Source organism: Otolemur garnettii, unplaced genomic scaffold, assembly GCF_000181295.1.
Source record: "Otolemur garnettii isolate 467f Iridium unplaced genomic scaffold, OtoGar3 scaffold00039, whole genome shotgun sequence".
In the NCBI taxonomy this organism is placed as follows: domain Eukaryota; kingdom Metazoa; phylum Chordata; class Mammalia; order Primates; family Galagidae; genus Otolemur; species Otolemur garnettii.
This window is the reverse complement of record NW_003852434.1, coordinates 13,678,366-13,687,634: the sequence shown is the minus strand read 5'-3', so window position 1 is coordinate 13,687,634 and position 9,269 is coordinate 13,678,366. Positions and strand designations below refer to the sequence as shown.

General features: G+C 41.9%; 1 protein-coding gene across 1 annotated transcript; it reads left to right on the top strand.

The window, feature by feature from the left end:
• The first annotated feature begins 1,420 nt into the window (after nt 1–1,420).
• AREG (amphiregulin) lies at nt 1,421–8,418 on the top strand. The gene is made up of 5 exons (XM_003790083.1): nt 1,421–1,481; nt 2,424–2,672; nt 5,245–5,446; nt 6,168–6,323; nt 8,325–8,418. Exons 1-5 carry the CDS (start codon nt 1,421–1,423, stop codon nt 8,416–8,418), a joined length of 762 nt encoding a protein of 253 aa, XP_003790131.1.
• The last annotated feature ends 851 nt before the right edge of the window (nt 8,419–9,269 follow it).

The following is a 9,269-nucleotide window of genomic DNA, read 5'->3' as shown; positions in this document are numbered from 1 at the left end:
TGATATTATTACTCACTGTGACATGCCATTAAAAAGTAAGTAAGCTTTTCAAAAGTATCCTAGAATCAGGACAGATGCACTGTGACCCACATTCCTAAAAAGGCTGTTTTACTGGAACAATCAGGGAAGAGATCTGCATCTCCAGGACAAGGAAACAGAACAAGGTTGTTTTCTCCCCCTAAACTCAGAAAAGCCCAGCTGTGGAGTAGCCTCTACATCCAAGTCAGTCCAGCCAAGCAGCTCCCTTTCTCTTCATTTTACCTGACTGTCCTAATTATGCCCGGCTGGGTTCCAAGGGCGCCCTCAGAGCTCAGCCCTTTACCTTGCCATCTATCCAGCGTGCCACCAGCAGGGATCACTCCCAGCCGCTAGCGCTGCTCTTGCAGAAATTCTCTTTTTGAAAATCAGTTTAATCATAAATTTCTGCATCAGAGCAAAAGAGAGCAGACGTCAGGGTCAGATGAATTGAAATTCAAATCCCCTTGGCTTCTGCCGTTCTCAGCTGTGTGAATTCTTTCTGTTCGCTTTCTAACGCTGCCCTTTATCCACCTGTTAAACGGAAAAATGATCGCTATCGAGCAAGGTTACTGCGTGCGAGCCCAGACGGTGCAAGTGGAGTTTCCGGTGCGTGCCTAGTTTGGCAACAATAACTAGGCAATAGATGCGACTTTGATGAGAGCCCCGGGCCACATAAAGAAGTGGGGAGGGAGGTGGTTCGAAATCTGGCCACTTCACAGAGCGGATGAGAAAGGGATTGAGGTGGAGACTCACGTACATGAAGCGATTTTTGATTCTGTTTTGTTTTTAGTTCGGAGGCTCTGTCATTTGAGGAACTTCATCTATCCTTGTTAAAGATAATAGGCTGTCACTGTCCAGTCTGGTCTCAAAGAACTTTACCCGTTAATGCGGAACTTTTCTATTAACTGTCTGTCTGTTGTAGCGTTCAGATCAACTAAAAGTTGTGAAGCTGTGTCAGACAGTTTGAACGGCGGGGATTCTGAGTGCCAGGTCCCAGCCCCACCTCCACTCCCACTTGCGAATCAGGCCGGGAGCCCGTCCCCCTCGCTCCGGGGGTTCCCTTGCTGAGCCGCGCGGCTGTGCCCGCAGCTCGCGTGCGGAGTCGCGGCCCCGCCCTCCAGCCCCGCCCACCTTGCAGACGTCACGGCCCCGCCCCGCCCCCGCCCGGCTATAAAGCGGCAGGTGCGCCCGCGCCCGGGGCACGTTCACTCACCTGGGCTCCCTTCGCGTCGCCGCCCGAGCTCCGAGCCCAGCCCAGCGCGCAGCACCCACCGCCCGGAGCCCGCCGGGCTCGGAACGCGGCCGCGCGCACCCCTGTCCCGGTCCCCCCAGCTCTGCTCTCCCGCTGCAGCTCCCCATCGAGTTGCCCCAGAGACCCAGACTCTGCCGCCCCGAGGGACCAATGAGAGCCCCGCTGCCTCTGCCCGCGCCGCTGCTGCTGTCGCTCTGGATTCTCGGTTCAGGTGAGGACCCAGCGCTCTGCAGCTCTGCGGCTGCTTCTGCACAAAATGCCCTTTGGTGCCTCAAACTCCAAACCCTGTGGAGGGCATCTCTGTAGCGCCCTCTCTGAGTTACACCCTAGGAGGAGGAGGGAAGCGGGCAGACGCCTCAGGTGTCCTCACAGCTTAAGGAGACCTTAGTGAACATTGATCCTAACCCCTCGTTTTACAGAGAGAGAAACTGAGGTCCAGAGAGGGGAAGTGATTTCCGCACTTCTCGGAGTAGTTAATTCACGGACGGAGGATTCCTCAGCTTTCCATCTCCTCTGTCTAGTGATTTCATTTTTACTTCCTAGAGGGACTTACGGTGTCCCAGGGAGAGGATGAAGCTGCCCTTGGATGCTGCCTTGTGGAGATCTAGCAGATAAGCTGTGGCTGGAAGCTCTGGCCCAAATCTTATGTAGTGGTGCTTGTTCTCTGTGTAATGATAACAGTGAAACATAACAATGTCAGTTATTGTCAACTACTATTTATTTTACTTATTATAATTTATATACATCATCTTTTTAAAATGCAAGCACGTGTAAAGAAAATCTGATGTTTCTATCTAGAACCTGTTGAAATGAGACAGGATACATTCTAGCAAACACACGCATTTGGAATGTGAAGTGATGGGGATAAATATTACCAATTAAGTAATTATATTAGATTAATTTGCCAATTTGGCAGTATTTTTGATATGGAAATTAATGTAAACTATCTGTGGAAAAGAAAACCTTGATAAAAGAATCTCTATAATTGGAACAGTGAGTCTGCTTGTTGGCAAAATGTGAAGTTTCTTTCCCTGTAACTCCACTGCAAGCAACAGCACATGCTTTGATGGAAGCTAAACATTCCTACCTGAGGCTGCTCCTGGGGAGAAAGGCACCCTACCTTACCCTTCCTTTCTGCTTCACTCCCCTGCAGGCCATTATGCTGCTGGATTGGGTCTCAACAACACCTCCTCTGGGAAAGGGGAACCATTTTCTGGGGACCACAGTGCTGATGGATTTGAGGTCACCTCAAGGAATGAGGTGTTCTCAGAAAGTGAGATCCCGCCTGTGAGTGAGATGCCTTCTAGTGGTGAACTGTCCTCAGGAACCGACTATGACGACTCAGAAGAGTATGATGAACAACTACAAGTATCTGGGTATATCATAGATGATTCCATCAGAGGTGAGTGGAGGACAAAGTGCAAAATGTAGCTTATGAGGTGTGAGTCTATAAGAGCAAAACTGCTTCAGAAGAAGAAACACTCCCGGCATTTGCCAGGGGCTTCCTTATGTGTACATCTGTTGCATGCACTGAGGTAAACCAGGACAGAAATTGTAACCTGTGGCACCCCCTGTATGTCCAGCGCTAACAACTGTTTTATGTCTTATCTCTTAAGTCACAACACCTTTATTAAATAGGAATTGTTATTCTCATTTTATAGTTATGGTAACTGAAGCTCAAAAAGGGTAATTGTTTTGCCCAAGGTTACACAGGTAGCAAGAAGATGAGCTGGGATTGGAACCCCATCTGTTTGATTCTCTGCCTAAGAGATACCAGGCTCTTTTCCATGGGGCTCCAGGAGCTCCGTCTGAGAGACATATTTAAACAGGGCCACTCCTATCTCAGCTTTCGTGTCCCCTCCTGGACACCCCCCTGCCCCCAGATAACTGCATTTTGACACAAGTAGGGGAACAGAAGGAAGCAATGGGATGGGACTTCAGCCTTTAAATCCTAGGTATAGAGAAACTGGTGAAAATAATAGTAACGATAATGTTACCTGGAAATACTAAAGAAGGCCAAATATTCATAGATTTTATATTGCTAAAGTCATAATTTAACCCTAAATCCCATTTCTCAGGTAAATAGTAGTTTCCCTAATTTTTGCTGTTATTTCACTTTTAACAATGACCCTTTGCTTAAACTGGGGATTCCAAAGATAAATATTGTTAATATTGTTTAGTACCTTCATATTTGAAGTCTGAGGGAAGAACAGGTTATCTATAAATAAGACTTAGATATCCTAGGAGCATGTGCTGTGGGGGCAGGAACAGATGGTTTGAAAGCTAAACCCTCTTCTCTTTGACCTGAGTTTCCAAGCCATCCTGGATTGGCTCTGTCTGGTTCCTGGAATAGGTGAAGGCACATAAGGGATACCAAAGGGACAGTGACTAAAGTTAACTGACAGGTAGTAAAAGTTTTAGTGAACTCTCCATTTCAAAGTGTCCGGAAACTGTTCCTCTAAAGATGTCTCAGGCTGCTAAAACTTCAGGAGGCCAAATAAACTATTAGTGGTGCAAATAGCTAGGCTAGTGATCAGAATTGTAACGCATTGTGAACTAGAATGAAAATGGTGTTGACCTCCTTTGAAAGGCTAAGTTAAATGTCCATGGGGTTAATATCTATTGCAATACTTCAGTGTGGTGACTATTTATTATTTGTTCCTGTCTATAATTTGTAACCTATCTGATAAAATGCAGTGATGTTTATTTAAAATATTTTCCTTAAAGGACTTATACTATCTTGTGCTTTATTTTTTATCATGAGAGGAAATTTCAATATAAAAGTTACATAACCATGTATAAAACATTGATTCTAAATTTTAATGCTATTAAAATAACTTGCAAAAATATTCTTAATATTTATTTGCCATTTCCTTAATCAAAGGAATCCTATCTTTGATACCCTTGTTGACCTTCACTGTGTTTCTAATTATTTTATTTGATAGATGATGCATGACTGTTATGACCAGTGATATTTCCTCTTCTTATTGGGCATCTTTTTGTTAACTACTCAGATAAACCTTTTCAGAGATTAATGTAAAAAACCGTACAGGGCTTATGTGGGAAGGCCCTCTCTATCATAAGCATGGGGACAGGTTACACCTTGTCTAACTTTGAGACCAAACAAAAGTGCAGATCTGATAGGTAAAAATAAATCTCTGAAGCATCAAATACAAACGTACCTGGACTTCTGTTTTCAAATGAATTGACCATAGCAATGAGCTCCGTGGAAGGTATTGATTAGTTATCTGCCGTCACCTGGGAGTTGGAAAAAATTGAGTAACTGTAATTTATAATCCTCAGTATTTTCTACCTGCAGGCGGTGCCCACTAATTAACATCTCAATCAATGGCATTGACCTTTTCCAAGGGACGACATAGTATAACAGAAAAGTCACAGGCATTGGCACTCCAGCACTGCCATGTTCTAGCTGCTTGTCCAAGGACACTTGTCTTCACTGTAATTCACATGCCTCATCTATACCACATAGATATACATACATACATACATAGATACATACAATTGTCTTGTGGGTTAATTAACTCATCCTCATTACCAAGAACTTGGCAAGCATTAGAAATTCAAGAAATGTTTAAAGGTTTTAATGGATTTTCTTTTTTTTTTGCCGGGGTTGGGCTTGAACCTGTGCCACCTCCAGCATATGGGGTCAGCACCTTACTCCTTTGAGCCACAGGCACTGCCCTAATGGATTATCTTAATCACAAAATTATTATCAATAATAATAATGATGAGGCACATTGATTCAATGTATGTATCTTAGTTAATAAAACAATCAAAGTATTTCGGCTTTTAAGTACCACGTGGCACGGATCCTCTCTTTGCCCCCTTACCGTGTCTGTGCTGTGTGGGGGACCCACCGAGGAGCTCCCCCTGCTCTGACTCTGCTCTCCTCCCCAAAGTGATGTTCAAGACTGAGAGGGCATGTCGTCAATAAATATTATTTTTTTTTTTAGTGGAACAGGTAGTGAAACCCAAGAAAAACAAGACAGAAAGTGAAAAGACGTCAGATAAGCCCAAAAGAAAGAAAAAGGGAGGCAAAAATGGAAAATCCAGAAGAAACAAAAAGAAGAAGAATCCATGCGATGCAGAATTCCAAAACTTCTGCATTCATGGAGAATGCAAATACATCGAGAACTTGAAAGCAGTCACATGCAAGTAAGTTTCCTAACCTGTATAGAATTCTGTTTTTCCAGCACCATGTCTGAAACCCCTAACTGCAGGAAACCATTAATTTTTCTAATTGCAAAACCAATGATCAGTAAAAATTTTATTAGAGAAACAGATAGTAAATATTTCAGGCTCGGTGGCCAAAGATTATGTGTGTACTTATATAAACAATTAAATGTAATCATTTTAAAAATGTGAAAACCGTTCCTAGCTTACAGGCTGTAAAAAGCTGACAAATGACCAGATCTGAATCCAGACTTGGCTTGTAGTTTGCTGAACCCTGGTAAAAACTATCATTTTAAAATATATATGTTTTTACTCTTTTTAAAAAAGGACTCAAAAGTAATTTTCACACTATCTTTTGTGTTGTTCTAATTACCCCCCACCAGCCGCAGGCATGATAAGTGATTGTAGGATGTATTAGCTGCATGACAAGCCGCTGAACTCATCAGTGGGTCATGGGAGGAGCATGAGGAACGGCAAGGTGTGTCTTCTTGGAACATCACACCCAAACTCATCCCGACTTGTTCTCATGCTCACAGGTCCTTAGTTAGAACGCATTTTATGTCTCATGATTTTGAAACACAAGAATGGCATGACTTTCTTTTTCAATGTTAAAATTCACTGGCCAGTTATGAAATGGACAGTAAGCTTAAACCACACAGAATATCTCTAGTGATTATAATTTTTAAACGTGGATTGTTTGCAGATGTCATCAGGAATACTTTGGTGAACGATGTGGGGAAAGGTCCATGAAAACACACAGCATGATTGACAGTGATTTATCCAAAATGGCATTAGCGGCCGTGGCCGCCTTTGTCTCCGCCGTGAGCCTCACAGCTATTGCTGTTGTTATTACAGTCCAGTAAGTAGCCACAGCTTAAAAATTCTTAACAAAATCGTGACAGGTTACTTTTTAAAGGTATTTTTCTCTTGCTCTACTGATATTTTAGATGAATATGAGTACTAATGGGGGTGTGATCTATGGTTTATATTTTTATACTTCATCAACAAAGATCACAGAAAATGGTCAACATTTATATGTAACTGTGGTCATCATTGAAACTTAATGTGTGAATCCCTTTTCAGAAGATCTAGAAAATTCTAAACTCAAAATTAATGAATTTTTTTTTTTACTTTTTTTTTTTGCAGTTTTTGGCCGGGGCTAGATTTGAACCCACCACCTCTGGCATATGGGGCTGGTGCCCTGCTCCTTTGAGCCACAGGCACTGCCCAAAAGGCTAGTTAATGAGTATTTTTAATGTCATATTTCTATTCCTGGGTCCTTTCAAATATCAGAAAGTGTTGGTATCATCTGTGGGATCTTAAGCTTAAGTAAGTCTCCCAGAAGCTAATTAAGGCCTGGCTCAGAGCAGAGAGTCATAGTATCAGACATACTGTGTTGGTGCTAAAAATCACAAACAACTTCAATATAGTAGCAACCAAAAAAGAGGTGCCTTCTGGTCATATTAGAATGCAAAATTATGAGTTAGAAATATTATCACATGGCACAGATTTACTTGGAGCTTATGCTTATTTTGTTACTGTCAAATATGACAACATGGAAACTCAATTATTAAAAAGAAAAAAAACATTTCCACCACATGATACGGTGTAGGAGGCAAAGACAATTCCATCACTGTTCACTCCGGCAGCAGCATCCTGTGCTCGTAATAACAGATCACAAACTTCACTGCACGGCCGATGACTGTGAGAACTAGACTGTCCCTCGTAGCAGATACTAATGGGTACACCAAGATGGCATTGTCTGTCAGACAGAAGCCACTGGACGAGGGAAAGTGGGGGAGGCCACGCATGGCTCTGTGGTGACTCATGTGCTGCTAGAGCTTGGGAAAAGCAAGGGACTCATTCTTCTAATTTGGGGTCTGGGTAAATTACTTTAACAACCAGATCTCTACCTCTGCTGCCATCCAGCAGATGAGGGGTTATCGTCTGCCAATTTTTGGTGTTATTTTAGATCAGATCATGATAGAAAGACAACGTAAGAAACTGTTTTATCATAAACTTTATGGGTTAAATTTGTTTTGCACAGCCTAAATTTATCCTGGTCTTCTAGTTCCTTAAGCTCCATACACAAACGTGCTTTGGAGAGATATCCTCAGACAACTATTATCATTTCACACAGAAGGACAGAACAAAACACTTGCTAGTTAAGGAAGATTTTTAATAATCGTTAAAACATCATTGGAAACAAAAAGAAAACACTTAGCCAAAGTTACAGCTGCTCGGTTTTTCCCCATGATTGATGTCTTCTCAAAATATCACAACAATGAAAAAGTCCTTGTGATTTTAATGATAATGTTTAATAAATGGATTTAAAATCAACTAAAAAGACAATTGCCTGTGTAATGCTAGGAAATTTTTAAACTACTGTATTTTTAAAGAAGAAAGTAGCAATAAATAAAAATTTATACTTACAAGTAAAGCCCAGTTTGTTTTGTAAGTCTGTTTAAAAACATGTCAATCATTTAAATTGTCTGTGCAAGCATAGATCACTTCTGCAGTAAGCTACGCCATCATTTCTCGTTCAGTGGTGCACAGCAGCTATGCTGAGCTCTGCAGAAAAAAAGACACAGGTGTGTTTTCTGTGCCTTCTGCAAGTTTGTACATTGAGGCATTTATCTAATTCTCAGCCCCCTGGAAATGTGTTTGTATAAAGTCAACATAAATATCTCCCAGAAAAATTGATACTATTTCATAGCTGGGTTTAGGTTTTGGTTTGTGCAAAGTACAACACATAATGGTCTATAAAGACCCTGAAAAGGGATTCTCCGTACTGACAACAATCACAAGAAACACACACAAATACAATTTTGGTAACAGTAGAATGTCTTGTTTTCTGAAGGCTTCGCAAACGATACCTCAGGGAATATGAAGGAGAAGCTGAAGAACAAAAGAAACTTCGACAGGAAAACAGAAATGTGCCTGCTGTTGCTTAATGGAAGATAGTATTAAGGTTTGAGTTTTGAACGTTATTTTTAGATCATATCCTATAGTTTGAAAATGTGCAACACTATGTTGTCTCAAGAAAAATGAGGGCTGTGCTAATTATCAGAACACTGTGCACACAGGCTACATTCAAGTTTTATTGTATTCTTCAAGTACGAGCTGAGTTCAGGATTGAGTTCAATATTAAAAATGGACTCTGCTTAATTGGTATTTTACGGCATATAAATATGAAAGACATCAATTCTATTCTCAAGAAACCAAGCATTTGGTAGATAGGGGGAAAAGTGTAAGGAATGAGAATATTAGGGGACGTGAAATTGGTGTCATACGAAATGAGCTACTGGAGAATGAGCAGTTTGATTCCATGTGGGTGCTCTTAGGGGGCAGGACATGTGTTTCCAGGGGGGCGTTGGAAGTGAACTTTGCAGTACTGATGAGATCAGAACAAGCAATTTTGAAGGAAAAGGAGGGGTAATACTGAGAGATGTGTGAAAAGTAGCCGGGTTGAAGTGAGAGTGGGGAGATAAGGTCGTGGTGATGGGTTGAACTTCCACGAGGAGCCCAGTTGGAGCACAGGCACTAAAAATGGGAGGACGTGGGAGCAACAGGCTGAGTGCTCTTTAGAAGATGGGAATAGAAAGGAAAGAAGATACAAATTTGACAGAGAGGTTGGTGAGGGTATATATTTTTGAGTTTTGCAAAGAGGGAAAGCTGAGCATGTTATAGGCAGAGGTGTGATGATGAAAGTGAACTGCTAATGAATAAAGCATCCAGAGGAGGACGGGGGCAGGGAGATCACTTGAATTGGTCAGAAGGAGGAATGCCCTTTCCTCAGACGTTC